The 16,138-nt window shown below is 40.8% G+C and overlaps 1 protein-coding gene across 2 annotated transcripts in view; it reads right to left on the reverse strand.

Annotated features, from left to right (window-relative positions):
* Positions 1-2,409: 2,409 nt before the first annotated feature.
* The window catches only part of AUTS2 (activator of transcription and developmental regulator AUTS2), a gene marked incomplete at its 5' end in the record, with an annotated part of 806,697 nt that continues 792,968 nt past the window's right edge, over positions 2,410-16,138 (reverse strand). For both annotated transcript variants that reach the window (XM_082493211.1, XM_082493210.1), the window contains 5 exons: positions 2,410-3,988; positions 8,978-9,200; positions 10,113-10,196; positions 11,570-11,647; positions 12,181-12,322. In XM_082493211.1, the coding sequence (XP_082349337.1) occupies positions 2,749-3,988; positions 8,978-9,200; positions 10,113-10,196; positions 11,570-11,647; positions 12,181-12,322 (1,767 nt within the window). In that variant the 3' untranslated portion in view covers positions 2,410-2,748. The remainder of the gene's footprint in view (positions 3,989-8,977; positions 9,201-10,112; positions 10,197-11,569; positions 11,648-12,180; positions 12,323-16,138) is intronic.

Here is a 16,138-nt window from a genome sequence, read left to right on the forward strand (position 1 = left end):
GGGCTATTCTTTTCTTTTAGTTACATGGTTGAAATTCAGGGAAATTTCACTTCCATCAGAGTTACATGGGAGTAAGAGTAGAATATAGACAGCAGTGCTACACGGCTGAAGAAAGAAATAAACTTGAATATACAGCTGCATACATTTAATTGTTTGCCAAAACCAACTGGCAATTATTTAGGGAGAAGAAAGATTTCCTAAGTCTTGCTCAAGAAAGCAAATTTCAGTGTCAAAAGTTACCTCTGCCAAAGTAACTTGGATAAAGGTTTTGAAGTGTTTGCAACAAGCTTGTAATAAAATAAAAAAATCCCCAAATTAAAAACCCCTCCTGGACATCAGGTATCATAAGGATCATGAGCTAATTTTTTTTTTTTTTCCAAAAAAGGATACCATGAAAGCTGTACAACGAAGAGCTTAACAATTCGCAAGAAATTGAACATAGTTATGTACAAATTGTTCATAGTAACCGATAGCCATATTCTTAGCTGATGAAAACTGATAAAACGCCATTGGCTTGTGTGGAACCGCACAAATTCACAAAAGAGCTTGCATACAGCCACGTACTTAAGTATGGGGCTATCTTGAAAGACCAACTGGTCACTTTAACTAAAAGCTAATGTAAGCAGGCTGTTACTATATTTTAAAGAATCTGGACAAGCCAAGGATTTGGTCTCCTTTTTGGTCCTTTTTTCCTGATTACTATAATAATTTTAATTAGATGCCTTATAAAAGCTTGCCATTTCCTTTATATTTTCAAAAGCTATTTCTTCTGAACAAAAACCCACTCTTGGGAAAAAGTATTTCTTCCCCATAGCAATGATGGGGCACTCCACACAAAGAAGCACCTAGCAGTTTAGTTCACATTTTTTAATAACATGGCACAATTTACATTACACAAGTCTTCGCTGATGAGGAAACATGCTGAAGATTGAGAGCCGCTTCACTTTTCTTTTCACATAGGATCTAGAAAGGACTTTATTACATACAGGATAAACAGCAAAAAGGTTTGTATATAACAATCTCTTTACAATACTGAAAGCTACCACTACGGTTCCAGTGTACATATTCTTCAGGGTTGGGGTTTTTTTGTATTTTTCCTTTTGTTCTTAAAAAAAAAAACCACTGCACAACATCTGGAGTTCACAAAATCTGAAGCTCACAACTAAACCTTCAGTTGACTACTAAAATAGATCTCTGATCATTAGAAACAACTGTCTGTAGTTAACTTTTTTCTTTTTTTTCTTTTTTTTTTGCCAAAACAGGATAACAACTTCAGATAGCACTTTAATACACTAGAAGACCAATGGAACTAATTTTATTTCATACATATATTTTACAGTCCAGTAGACAAGATATTGAATTCTCTCTGATAAAGTCATATTCTCTCCAAATATTTAGACAAGAAACTTAACACATTATAAAAAAGTGTGTTATGAAAAGACAGATTTCAGAAGATTGATGCATATTTTTAAAAAGGACCATGTTCTCCATGTTATTTCACGTCTTCTATGATTAGGGAACAACAAGGCTGACCTGTTAACTATTCACAGACTTTATTACCAACTGAAATACAATAAATTGCATTATGAAATCTGCATCGGAGTTCATTAATTAAACTACTAATCCACAGTGAAAACATGTCCATCATTTAGAACAGTATTAGCTTTCTTGTAGGATTTGTTTCAATGTGGCTAAAAATCACTTAACAAAAAAAGAAAAAAAAGTGTGCGTACAGAGAAAAATGACACACTGGCAATAAAAATAAAAACAGACATGAATGGCTATAAGCAGATGTTCTTCCAAAAATAAATTTGACATGTTAAGTGACAAAAGTTCTGGAAAATATCCAGCATTTGATTATAACTGTTTAACCCAGATTAATGCGACTAAACCCAATCTGTCATGACTACAGTATCAGTGATTACAGATCGCTAACCCTGACGCATTCTAAGGAATACATGAGCTACAGTAACATCAGCATCTTGATGCAGGGGTTCAGACACTACACTTCTAATGGGCTGTTTCTTCATCAAAACAAGCAAGAGAAATAGGTTGCTATTATAGATGAGCTTGTTCAGGGAAAATATGACTTTAGTTATGTTGTGTGTTGAAAAGGCTCCTTTGAGTTATAAAGGCTTTTGTGAAAAGCCTTAAAATTCATTGCATAGTTGAAGGGGTTTAGCTGTCTATAACAATATATGTAACACAGCATAAGCAGACTGTGTTGATCAATATTAAGTTTGCAAATAGCACAGTTTAAGAAGTATTAATGTATTATGTTACTTAATTTTATCTATTTACATTTGTACAAAGTAAAGCTTTCATCTTACCCTTTTTGCATATATGAACCATTAACCCATGAAGCAATCTTTTTACATAAATATCTACAATTGTCTTCATTTCTGGTCTGAAAGAGCTTTGTATGCTGGACATCGGTGGTGGTTTGTTTCTAGTCAAATCATTCAGATTAATGTCTTGTTCTTCAGTTCAAATTTTGAAATTTTTAAACTAGAAATAAAATAGAGTAGGAGACACGAGGAACATATGGACTTGGCTAAAAGATCTGGAAAATTTCAACATATAATATACAAAAAAACCATTTCAAAATCTTTGCACTCAGGTCTATACATATTGTACAGTGGGTCACATTCCCAGTCTGTATCAATGACTAGTAAGAAGGTCTTTATATTATGTTCATTTACAACGTTCTGTCCCTCTTTCTCTGGTTTTTATTTATTCTCACTCTGCTTATCGAGCTTCAATGTCCTTGAGGGTGTGAGAAGGAGGCCTTTCTCTCATCTCTGTTGACAGAGGAGTAGTCCTTCTGGGAGACCCAGGCCGAGGTCCCAGAGTAGAAATAAGAGGTGGAGGGGCACTGAGAGCTGCTGTGGGGGGAGTTTTATTGAGGATGCCATTTTGGTGTCCCGTTGGGGGACTGACTCGGGGGTAGTGCATGCTAGGAAGTCCTGGCGTGATTAGGCTTGGGTGAGGCAGGTGCCCATCCAAGGCGGCAGGGTGAACTGAGTGCAGGCGTGCATGTTCATAGTCCTCTCTGAGCATGTGCAACCGCTCCCTGTCATCCAAGTGGTTGCCCCTCTCATGCTCGCGTCGAGGGTCGACAGAGAGAGGGTGGTGGTGATGGTGGTGGTGATTGTAGTCGTGAGGCTCCCGATCCCTGAATGACCTGTCTGCTTCATATAATCTTGGCGTAGAAAGACGATGAAGGGGGTCATTTCTTAGCAAAAAGTCTCTGCCCAGGGGGTCTCTCCGATGAATATCTAGCTCTCTGTAAGGATCTCTTAAGGGATCTCTCATTGGATCCCAGTGGAAAGAAGGATAGGGGAAACGTTCTCCACCAGGAATTGGGCTAATTCCCATAAAAGGGGTCATCATGCGAGTCCTGTCCAGGCCACTGATGCTGTTCATGTGATGTATACCAGTTACACCTACAGTCATGGGCATAGACACTAGAGGACTTGGATGGACGTTAGATGTGGATATAGGCGGTGGCTGATCAGATGACCTATGAGTCTGAGGTCCCTCAGGTTGAACATCATGGTCTTCCTTTCGCTCCTCCTTCACTTTGACTTCATTGCTTTTCTTCGGATTATCGTATGCCGGCTCATTTTTCCTGTCGGCCTCACGGTTTGAAGTACTATTAGGCCTGGTGCTCTCCACAACGGGGGGCCTAGCATAGGGTGAAGGAACCCTGGACATTTGCTTAGACTCTTCCACCACTCGGTTTTCATGGCTCAGACCTTCTTTCTCCGAAACATAGTTGTCCTTCACCTTGTGCTCTTCAACATTAATTTCCTTCCGAGATTCGGAGTGATCCCTCTCTCGTTCTTTGGGTTTCTCTTTTTCTCGAACCTCGGGATTCAGATGGCTCCTGATCTGCTCATTTGAGCTGCGATTATGTCCGAGGGAGTTTACTGGATGGATAGGTGCTGGCGAAGGATGGCTGGAGTGTCTTTTCTCAATGCTCTCCCTAGAAGAAAAAGAAGTGTAAAAATGAAGGCATGAGAAACTGCAAATAAAGCATCTACTCGTTGCTTTGCAGAAAGCTAGTAACATGCACCATTAAATGCACTGTTCCTCCTGCACACCCAGAACACCAGAAGAACATCCCACCTCTAAACTAGGCCTATTCTATTACCGTGACCCAGGAGAAGAAGATTCCCCAAAGCTGCTTTGTGAACGATCTGACTGAGATTTCAAACACTGAAGTCCACAGAAGGCTTCCAAGGGAATCTAGCTCTAGTACACATATTTCTACGACAACGGCCTTAATTGTTTGCCAAGAAGAGAAAGAAAAATAAAAACCATACTAATTTCATCAAAAAAAAGTGAGGCAGTTTAATCCAAATTACATGGTTAATAGTATTTCACCTGTTTCTTCTATTAAGAATACATTTGGGAAAATAGACGACATTTTGTTCAAATGAGTCTTAAAAAAATTTCTAGACCTACGTAAGTTACTAATTTCTTATCTCAATTTTCTTCAATCTTCTAGCTTTTCAATTCACTTCTCACAATTCAATTTACTTCTTAAAATTGAAAATAAAAACCTCTCAAGACACCAGTACTGATGGATAATCCACCTCTCTGAACAGGCAGGCACTTATCTAAGTGTGCAATGAACCTCAGCGCAAGTGTTTTAAGAGGTGGCCCATCATGTATAGATTACGCGCTGACTCCCCTCAGCCGAGAGCAGTCTACCCTATATGCCCGGCAGTCAGACTAGCTGTCAAAACATCACCTTCAGATTACCAACCCTTTCCCATTTCTACGCTAGAGCTAGCAGGGCAGGGCCGGGGCCAGTGCATCTCCCTGCCAACGCTAGGAAGTCTCAATATACTGTGAATTCATTCCATCTTTCAAACCTATTTATGTGGCACAAAAGATTATAGAGAATTGTTGTCTGGCAGCGGACAAAAACTTCAATATGTGAATGGATCCCATACCAACTATTTTCTGGAAGCAGTGTTGACCAGGAGTTGTTATGGGCAACACTAAGTGAAAAAGCTTTCCTATTTAAAATGAATCAAATTTGTAAGGTAAATCTAATTCCTCAGTTCCAATGATTTTAACCTCTCACTAACTTCAATTGATCTCTGAGTTGGAGTCTCTCCATAAAGACAGCTCCAGATATTCCCTGTCGGACACGTGCTGTTTGCTTAGCACAGAAACTCTGTTCCACGCAGAGCGATGGACAATGTGCCGTTAAAGGCAAAAGTGAGGGATAAGCAGTGAGGGCCTCTGAAGTCCCAAACCAGCTCCAGTGTACATGGTTTCTCTTTGGGTGCTGCAGTCTCTGCTTAGCCAAGTGTAACCGGAAGATGGTCGGATGAGGACAGCAGGTTGAAAGTGGACAAGACAAGCAATGCTGGCTGGCTGAAGGGCAACCGGAGGGTGACTCTGAAGTGGACACTTGCTCCTTCACCTATACAATTTCTGCTACCTGCTTTTTTGCTGAGCTGAACTGCATAAGATTTCTACCTGTAGGTACTTTCGGACAGTGAAACTGCAGCAACTGCAGAAAAAAATATCTTTGAAACGGAAACTCTCATTGCGATGTCACCAGACGCACCTTTTGCTGCGTCTAGACTGAACTGTTGAAACTGTCATTTTATGGGCCATGTCTGAGAGACCTCGGAGAGTGCAGAATGTGACCGTTAGAAAACGTTTATAAGTTGGAGCATTTGAAACCAGAACTGCCTAGTCTGCACTGACTACCAATTAACTCCTTGGTATCAGGTTCTGCTTTGATTGACCGTGCCCTAAACAGTCTGAAAATTGCGCCCTGGCTCTAATTTCCCTCATCTTGCTTTCCACCAAAAGTTGAGGCATTTGATTTAACAGCTTCCAGATTTGGACACAGTGACACCAAGTCAAGGCACTTCGATGAGGGCTTCTCAGTGTGAAGACTCAATTCTTTTCCTTTGCTGGGGAAGCAGTGGCTTGTGGACTCCGCGATATCTTTTATTTATTTTGCTCATGGGACTACTTCAGAGGGCACCCTTAATTGTTAATTCACTAGGAGAGCTCATTGAGTCCTTTTACTGATATTTAATCAATTTCCTATGTAATTGATGTATTTTAAATTATGCATAGAATTTAGAGAAAATAACAGGCATTTTCTGTAACTAAAGAAATATATATATGCAACCAAAATAACATATTCCTTTGCCAATTTCATCCTATTCAATTACAGCGACGCTATTATTTCAAGAGGCTATTGATTATATAGCTCACTTAAGTGAACTACATGTAGTTCAGTGGTCAGAGAGGGGATAATTTTTTATCCGCAGATCTGTCAAGGGCTCCTTAGGTTAATAATACGGGAACAGCTCTAAGCCTCTGTCTCCACAAAGAAACTTAAGATCATGTTCTCAAATCAACTTATTACTAAGTAAGGTATGTTTTGAGGGTGTATGCTACACCGAAAGATACTGAGTATCTTGTGCCGAGTACTTTGCCTCATTTTTGTTGATAAAAAGATTAATAGATTCTTGTGTGGTTTTTTTTTTTTAATGCTCTAGGATTACATACACTTAAAATGTCATTATTGGAATGGAATTGCTTAGTGACACCTTTTAAACAAAATACCACCGAGAAGGAACAAATCCTATTTTTCACAATAGCTATTTTTACTGATTTTTGTTTTCGAACAGTGGGCTGGAGGAACAGAGTCCTTAAAACAAAAAAACCCTCCACAACTGCAAATGGTGTTCCAGGAGAAAGTGGGCACTGTATCAGGCCATTGTACTCCCCAGCCAGCTCTGCACCTGGGAAAGGTTCACAGACTAGTTTCATATTATCTACGCGCTATCCTGAGGGATTTACCTCATCTCAGTCTAGCTGCGGGGGGGCTGCGGTACGCTGGCCACACAGCCTATCCAAGAAGAATGCCCAGTGATTCATTGCACCCCGCTCTAACACCCGTCTTAGATGGGGAAGAGCCAAGCTAAGAGGTGCCTCTGAGGTACCTTTCCACTGACGACAGAAGAAAACTAGATGAATGCTTTTGGCTAGATGGCCCATTCGGGTGCTGATACAATTAGGCCCTTGATGACAGGATGATTTTGAGATGAAATCATACCTCTGGGCGTGATTCCCAGTTCTTCCTGTTTGGGCAAATGAGCTTAAAATAGGTAACAGAGATTGGGACCTCAACTAGAAAGCAGGGCTACATCTTCACCCCACTGGGTGCCACTGAAGATAAAAGAACAGGTACGAGAGGCTCGCAGACTGCTCCAGGCATTATCTACACAGGGAGCGCGTCTCTGGGAGGGATTCTCAGCATCTTCTCATACAGGCAACAGTGTGAGCGTGCTGCAAAGTAGAACTCTTCAAAACCACACAGATGGATGCACAGCAACGCTAGGTCGGCAAAAACGCTCTTGTACTGAACTGGTAGCCGTAATTGTGCAGAAGTATGAAGTATGAATGACGCTTACTTTTAAGGTCTCAAATTATTGAAAATAATTATGTTCTGAGCTATGATATGGAGTTTGGCAATGCCAAAGCAGCTTGCAAGGAATGCATTTCTGAAAGGGATTTTCTTCAGCAGGAACACTTCATAAGAAAACAACAAAACAGCAACTGAAATAATCACATATTTCTAAAGACTACCCATATCGTTAGTAGGTAAAATGCTTTGCCATTCAAGCCAGTAAAGTTACTCACATGCTTAAGCATTTTTCAGGACAGAATCCCCAATTTGTAACAGCAATTTATTTTGAAGCATTAACACCAGACATGAAAATAATGAAGCTATGCTACCAAACAGAAAATATTCCAAATGGAAAATGTAGGTGAAAATATCTGTAGTTTGACTTGCTCTTCACACTTTACAATAACATAGAAAAGCTCTTACATGTATTTTTAGAATATCTAATGTGTTAGCATAACTTCTTTGAGAAAAGGCTACTAATGCGTATATTTGGGTTAGTGACAGAGAAGTCAGAAAAAGCACATCTCCTAAATATTCTTTTATGTTAAAAAATTAGAAACAAATAGCCATTATGTAGTAAAGTAATGTGCAAACTTAACAGGAAAGCCATTAAGCCACAACTGAAAAAGCTGAAATCAGCCTCTCTACATTTTTCAAGGAAGGCATGACACTTGCTGAATGGCAAATTCTTATAATTTGGTACTTAAATGTTAAGAGGAATTGTTACTGAGTTAACTGTATAATGGGAACAGTCCTGACAAAAAAAAAAATATATGACCAGGTTTTACTTTTCATTAACCCTTCCCAGCCTGGACATGTTAGCATGCTAGTCCGTGGAAAACACTGAATAAAATCTGTGCTTGAAGGTATGCAACAGCAGTGCATGCATGTGTGGCTTTTACGGAGGGGAATTAAGGTTGATTCAATGAACTGCATGCACTGAAAGTTACTGTGGTATTGGAACATGACACACCCAGTGCATTTTATAGTGCTATAATTTTACAACTTTATCAGTGGTCCCTCTGGTCAGTCCATTTTTTAGGAGGGAGGTAGGGTTATTTGTTTTGCAGTCAAGGTCCAATTAAAAAAAGTTATTTAAGTATTCAAAGGTGCAGATGCAGATATGTGTCTGATGGACTTTATAATCTTTTTTCCACTCTGTCAGGCACCTATCTACGCATTACGTCTTCAAAAGACCTATGAAAACATGACCCACAAGGTGACAGAACTGTGTGGGTTTGATTCTGTTCTCACTTGACACTGCCTGAACTCTGCTCCAGCAAAGCTCCTTCTGATGAAGCGCGGTGCAAGTGAGAAGAGAAACAGATGCAGTAGGAAACACCCGAGTTAGGAACCTGCATCTTCCGTAGTGCCTCGTGCCATAGGCAGCCATGGTGTCAGCTCTCCAGGTGTCCCTCTACTGAAGCTCTGGTTTAACTATGTGCCAGGCTGGGAAGGGTTAAAAGCGGAACAGAGCCCCAAGCTTTGAACTAGACAATTCTTGGAAGTGTTCTTTCGTACCTTTCTTTGTCATCTTTACTAACAGATGAGTCTCGTTTATCTACATCTCTATCTCTGTCATGAGCTGCAGCAGATGAACTGCGCTCCAGCTCTCCTGGCTTCAGCCAGGGCGGAGGGGTCGGGAACGAAGGAGGAGTTCGGTGCAGTCGGTTCCAGGGCTCGTGAGGGTTGCTAAAGCTCTGCATACTGGGGCCATCCTTGTGGCCGAACATTGAGTTGGGTGCTGAAATGGTGAAGTGGAAAACAAAAAGGTTTAAGAAAAAGGTATGCTCTAGTGAAGGTACTTACCAAAAAAACTTTTACAGCACTCAGAGTTAAAATGAATACATATTATTGGGAGCTGGAAAAGGAAAGGAAATTAACAGAGATTCATTAGAGGGTCTCATTCCTAAAAATGGGCAGGCATCTGACACTGTTTTAATTGGAAAGGGAAATGCTGTGGATAAAATTGACAAGGGATGAGGTAGCAAGATAAAAGTGACAATGATCCTTATTCCAAATATTTTGGAGACGTCAGGAAATGACCATTATACAGACTATATATAATGGAACTTGTTGCATTTAATCCTGAACCAAAGTAAAATAATATGTGACCGAAATCATGCCAGATTTGAAGTATGGAGGAGAAGAGTGTTTTTTAAAAGGATGATCTTTTGTGACTGGCCAAATCTAGAGCAATGTTGATGATCCTGGACAAATAAATGCAGGTTAGTGATCTTTTCCAGGCACATGTCCTGGATTACTGGTGAGAAAGGAAAGAAAAACGTTCCCATCCACAGCTAAAGATGCTGCACACATTAACTATTTTTGAACATGCAACAAAACCATGAGAAATTTCATAAACTCATTAGGTTCACAGGTTCTATGTTTTTTTTTCTTATTTTTTTTTTACTGAACAACGTAATGGTGACATTTAGCACTATGTTGAACCCACACTAATAAGTAACTAATAGAAAATAATTTACTGATGACTAAAAAATGCTGTTATTTAGAAGAAAAAGGTCGCTTTTCAAATTCCCATCTCTAAGTGATATGTGATCTAAGCAACTGATAAAAAAGACAGCAAATAGTCACCATCACTCAATATCCTGAATTACACAGCAAACAAGAATTCATAAACAAAGAGGTTACTCACTAACTGTCGGGTTCCCGAGTCCCCCGAAGGCATTACTACCCACTGCAGTGAGACCGCTGAAGGAAGCCGGTCGATTGAAAGGCTCTGCAAACCAAAGGAAACAGCTGAAGCTCACTGGTGTGTTGGTAATTATGATAAAGCAGTAGCCTGTTACCCAACTGCATTACGTCTGCACGAAAGCTCAGTCTGTGCCCGTCAGCAGCTGAACATCATCCTCCCACAACACAGCAGTGAGCGTGAGGGGGTGGGACATAAAAAAACATTATTTTTTTTTCAATGACAGTATGCACGGGGTCATCTTAGTAGAAAGCCTTCCTCTTCAAAGAAAAACAAGATGTTAAAATACACACGGTATACAGGCCTGTTCTTCTGCAGAAGTAGCTACTTCATTTAAAACCTGCAAACATCTCCATTTTTATTTCCCTTCCAATTCAATTCTGTGGTCTCTCTTAGGAAACGTTCCTGGCTAGCAAGACTTATTATTAGCTCTGGCAACTGTGCTCCAAAACACCTTCAGGCCATGTCTCCTAAACCGTAGTCGGGATATAAATAAAATGTCCTATTATGCTGATAAGTCATGCTGACCTGAACATTTTGTAATACTCTTGATTTTTATTGCTAATACTATACAAAAAACTAGCATGGACTGAAAAATATTGGAATAATTTATTTTAGTAGTTAATGCATACAGGGTATAGCTAAGTCATACGAAGCAAATTCTCTTTGCCCTTTATTTTGGAGAGGTCTAAATAATTTGATGAAACTACCAGCCCAGAGAAAAGGAAGACCAAACCTACAATTTTCTATAGGCAGCTAAGTCCAGAATGATAAACCTACATTGTGAGTCTGCTGGATCAATTTGTGGACCCTCCCAAATCCTTCCCTAATGCAAAATAAATTGCCCATTTCAAGTCTTGATCTCCGATGCTCCCGTAGGCAGCAGACCGCCTTAAGTTAGACCGCCAGTAAGTTAGAAGGGAAATAAGAACGTTTGGTAACCTGGGTCGTTCTGAAATGTGTATTCACTAGTTTTCACTAATAGGCACATTTAAGGCCAGATCACAAGATTTTAAGGATATATTTCCCACTCACTTCAATGGAAAAGCAGACACCTAATATGAGTTAGGTAAAGAAACACCTCTATGAACCAAAGCCTTAACCTTAAGGCATGTTTTTGGATTGGTTATAAACATGAGTACAGTGAAACCTGACCAGCCCTGTTGCTGTGCTCTTCTAACGTCCAGACTGTTTTCAGAAGTGTTTCAGAACACGCTGTTGGTGATACTATTATGTGTATTTAGGACTGCTACTTGGGTAATGGCTAAAAAGCACTATTTGTAAAGGTTAAGTAGGCAGGATGCTCCAAGACTCCCCATGTGGGTAACCTTTAATGGTCTCAGTGGTCAATGCATGTTACTTCTGACTTGTATTCACCCTTAGTAGCAGAGAGAACTTACCTAAGTGAGCAGCTGGGTTGAGAAAGTTGCTGTGGTGAGGTGGTGGGCCAAAAGGGGTGCCGGCTGGGTGACCCCCACCTGCCAAAACAAAGCAAAAGGGGTGAATTCCTAGCAAAAGCTGAGAAAGGGACTCACTCTGCTCTGGGCTTGACTACCATTTCTTAAATGGCAGCTCACGCGAGCGGAGATTGCTGTACGCTGAGCGGGGCTCTCAGGTCAGGATCCTGCACAAACAGCAGCTGCTTTTCTAAATAGAAGTTCCCAGTCAGAGTATAAGGGGCGGCGGGGGTGCGTGCGTAATGTTCCAATGTGGAAAAAAAGAGCATGTAGAATACAGCGTTATTTCCAACCTGTCATCTCCATGATGTGTCGGACGCCGCTGTGTGAAGAAATATTCCTCCATTTACTACCTGTATGACATTTCCAGCAGGTTGAGCTTTTTTAAAAGCATATAGAATAATTTAAAAATATTTATCAAATAGGCTAATAGCCCCTGGCATGTCTTGCAGAGAGTTCATAAGCCAAAGCATATGGGAAATTTACTTTTAACATGGCAAGGATTAGCATTTTAATGAGCACGCCACAAGGAGATTTCACTTCTCAGTACTCACTGGCTGTGGAGAAGAGAGTCGAGGGCCGGGCCAGGTCATGGGGGTGGTGGATGGCTCCAAAAAGGCTGGGGCCTGGTGGCCTGCTCAGAAACTCAGGTTTCAGGCCAAAGTCCAGTTTGTGCGGATCAGACTGCATCTGTTTCTGAAATGTAAAAACAGGATTTAGAAGAGACTGTCCTAAAAGAGAGCAGTAAAAGACACTTGCAGCATGATGCGGGCATAGCAATTTATTCATACTAACAGACGTTTTCACAAGAATATTAGGTTTTGGGGCTCCGAGCATAGGTGCACAGCTATTTTCCTGGAAGGGGGATCTAAGGCGGTGAGAGAAAATCTTGGGCTCCCAATGCACATTTCCTGCAAATTTCAGTGGTGCTTTCACATATGCTCACACCCATCCCTTTGGAGCAAAGCATCTCAGCACAGACCTGGCTTTAAGAACAAACATAAAGATCTTTGAAGAGGCCTCAGACACTTGCTTCGCTGTAAGAACAGGTCTGTCTTAACATCATAAAAAACAAAGCCGAAGAGAAGCATTCGTTTGGAGCTGATCCCAGGTGGGCCTTAAAAGCTGGGTGAAAGCATCAGCTGTAAGAGGCAGAGCTGCCAGCTGACCCTCTGCCCACCGCAGGAGCCCCTCGCTGGACAGGGAGGGCAGAGACAACTCAACGGACACCAGAACCCTTAATTATACAAATGTGAAGCTGCAATCTAGAAACGCTTGATGCAGTGTATCTGTCAGTGCCTCTCAGACTGCAACTGAGCAAGCTGGGGGCTAAAACGCATCAATTACAGATGAAGCGTATTTGAGTCTAAGGAACTGAAGTCCCACTTTGACGGCTTGTGCTCCAAATTCAAAGCACTGTATGTCGCTGTCTTTATTTACATGGTATTAGAACCAGAAGGCTTTCTTTTTTAAGACAAATTTGCTGAGGTAGCTGTATTGTAAATGATAAATGGATGAAGGATGGGCTCTTCTTTGTGCCATGTACTCCTTTTAGTGGTCCCTACTTCCACAGTTTTACGGAATGAAGAGGAAAACCAAATTCCCAATTACCTGTGCTGCCAGAACTCCCTAAACACAGATTGCTGATTAATTGTGCAGGTCAGCTGAAAGGATTTACAAATGTGTAACACTGAACCATCGGATCTTAACAGTAATTCTGGAGCATGTTACGCTTTATAAATCAGTATTTAATACTGTGCCAGCTCCGAGTACAGACGATTACAATGATATAAATATGCATATTATAAAGTTATGACCAAGTTAATGTGCATGCTTAGTAGCTGTTTTTCAAGTGCTGGTAACATATCTATGTAGCTATGAGAACAACAACAACCAAAAAAAAACCAAAAAAAAAAGCAAAGAAAAAGGCTTTATCGATATTTTGAGATAATGGCCTGCAAGAATATTGAAATGGAAAAGATGGCCAAGTTACGGTCATGTCTTTTAAGGAAGTAACACGGTTATGCCTTAATAAATTAAAAAAAGTTCAGAAAATACAAATGCCTCAGTTGAAGCCTGCGTGCCAGATTTTCATGCTGTGAATTCTTTTCATTCTTCTTTTTAACAACCAAGTTATAAACCTGTGACAGGCATTACTCAGAACAGCAAAAGCTGGCTGAAACTCTAATTGCAGCCATATGAACGGTGCTATTCTAAATAATGAAAAAATCCCCTGTCTGAAGAGGAACGGGAATATCATGGATGCATTAAAAGATTTTTTAATGCGCTGGTTTACCTTAAAATATCACCAAAGCAAATGGATCAGCTTTATTTTATCCCCAGTTGGTGTTCAGGAGAGCACCCCTCTTGATAACAATCCTTATGAATGTGTTTCAAGTCCAGCAAATGTGTAACACCTTAACTCAGGGCCCACTATAATCAATGTAAATGTCTGCACTAATTTCATGGCGTGTTAGATCGGGCCATAAGGCCTTTCCTAAAAGAGAGGGGGCCAATTATTGGAGTATAAATTCCCTCTTGAGCCCAGGCCAGCAATGCACTGGTCAGTCTAAGGAGGAGTGTAAAAATTGCTTAGTGCTCAGAGCTGGAGTGCAACCCTGGCTTCATCTGAGGAATTCCCTGGGTGTGCAGACAGGTCACACAGGTCTGAACTGTGTCTGGTTGCAGAGCTATAGGCAGGCAAACAGCATCCACAGCTGCATGCAATTTTTCCCGGGGTCAGGAAGGTTGTGCTTTATAGTTTCCTATCTTGCCTGCTTCTTCAGGGTCTGCTGTTGCCCTCTGCAAGCAATTACTAGCAGGCCAGGTAGTTATCAATTCTTCCATACTTCGCAAGCAGTCTGGTGGCACTGCATGCAAACCTGAAATCTCTGAGTAAATATATTGTATTCCCTGCTCTACGGTCAGGCAGCATCTTCAGCTTGTGCAGAAGAAAAGGCACCTTCACAACCTTGGGCTAGAAGGAGAAATCATTCTGTAGGAGCCTTCAGCCAGAGATTTCACACTTCGTGGTCACGTGTAGAGGGGAGGACTTCGTTTCCCTGTGGGAGTCTGACAGCCCACGGGGACAGAAACCAACTCGCCTTACTGACTGCAGACCATACCTAATTTTTTGACTGAACTGAGATAGTGAAATACATTTCTCAATTATTCTTGAAATTACCATCATGCACAGCCTCAAAAAGTCAAGTAACATCCTTTCCTGTACTTCTGGGCTTTATTCCTGTTTTTTAACATGCAAGATAGAAAGTATTAGGTAAAAGAAATGGCTGTATGAAAATGGCATTTACTATGAGTTATAAATACACCAGTATGACCTCTCTCTCAATATCAAATCAAGGAAGATTCGAAGGACATAGATAGCATGGGAATAATAATTTCATTTCAAGAAAATACCTTTCAATAAAATAAAAAAAAGGACATATAACTCTCTAGGTCTATAATCTTGTCTTTTTTGATAATGGGAAGATGAATGAAGATCACTAGCAGGGGAAACATAAGGAAGCAGAGAAGAGAGATATGTCTACTGCAGCAAATTAACCTGTCAACCTTGTTTAAAAGGGTTATTTTTAAACTCTATTAGCTGCAGGTTTTAGTAGCTGTTCAACCTCTTCATATTCTTATAGCACTACCTTATACAATTCAATTGCATACAGAGACTGCTAAGTGCTACAGACTCCTCGTTAATTCTACTTTCTAACACAAGCTATTGACTCCTGCAGTACAAGTACGAACGGTAAAGAACACCAACCTTTCCTGACTTACTGAAAAACTTCAGGAGCAACACAGAACTTTTCAGTGACAAGTACAGTGAAAATATTATAAAGGGAAATAAACCTTCTTCGCAGAGTCCATGTGCAATGAAAATACAGTTAAAGTAAGACTGGAAATACCCTAACTATTAAATGAACACATGATTTGTTTTTCTCTGGCATCTGTTTCAGGACAGCCGAAACTGGACGCGGCCCTTACCCCGAAGTCTCAAAGCATGTGTAACAAAGAGAAGACTTCCACCCCTTTACCTTTGGTGCAATGAGACAGTGTCTGGATAACGTTACTTCATCCGAGGGGCTGCATCTGCCCGACCAGCCCGGACACGTACAGGTGCCAAACTCCAGCTATGAGATGGGTTGTGAAAAAGAGACTGATGGGAGTCTGTGCAGCCACACTGGATGAAGCATCTTAGGGGCAGGAGAAATCTTCCTGTGCCCTCTTCTGTCCGTGGACATTAATAACACAAAGGGGTACATGTGCCCAGCCTCCAGACTTAAAAAAATTAATCTCCATACGTTTGTGTCCTCAGCCATAAAAAAAGCAACACAGGTACACCCATTTAGCTCTTCCTAGCTACAAACTGGTTGTTATCATAAGATCTGGTGTCCTTGCTCCACGGCATCACAGACCTTACTTCGAGACTCTACCTTTACATGTTTAACTCTGGTATGCCATGACTACAAAACGGAAGGTTACACTATAATGCAACATACGGTT

Source organism: Vanellus vanellus, assembly GCF_965231255.1.
Source record: "Vanellus vanellus genome assembly, chromosome: 19".
In the NCBI taxonomy this organism is placed as follows: Eukaryota; Metazoa; Chordata; class Aves; order Charadriiformes; family Charadriidae; genus Vanellus; species Vanellus vanellus.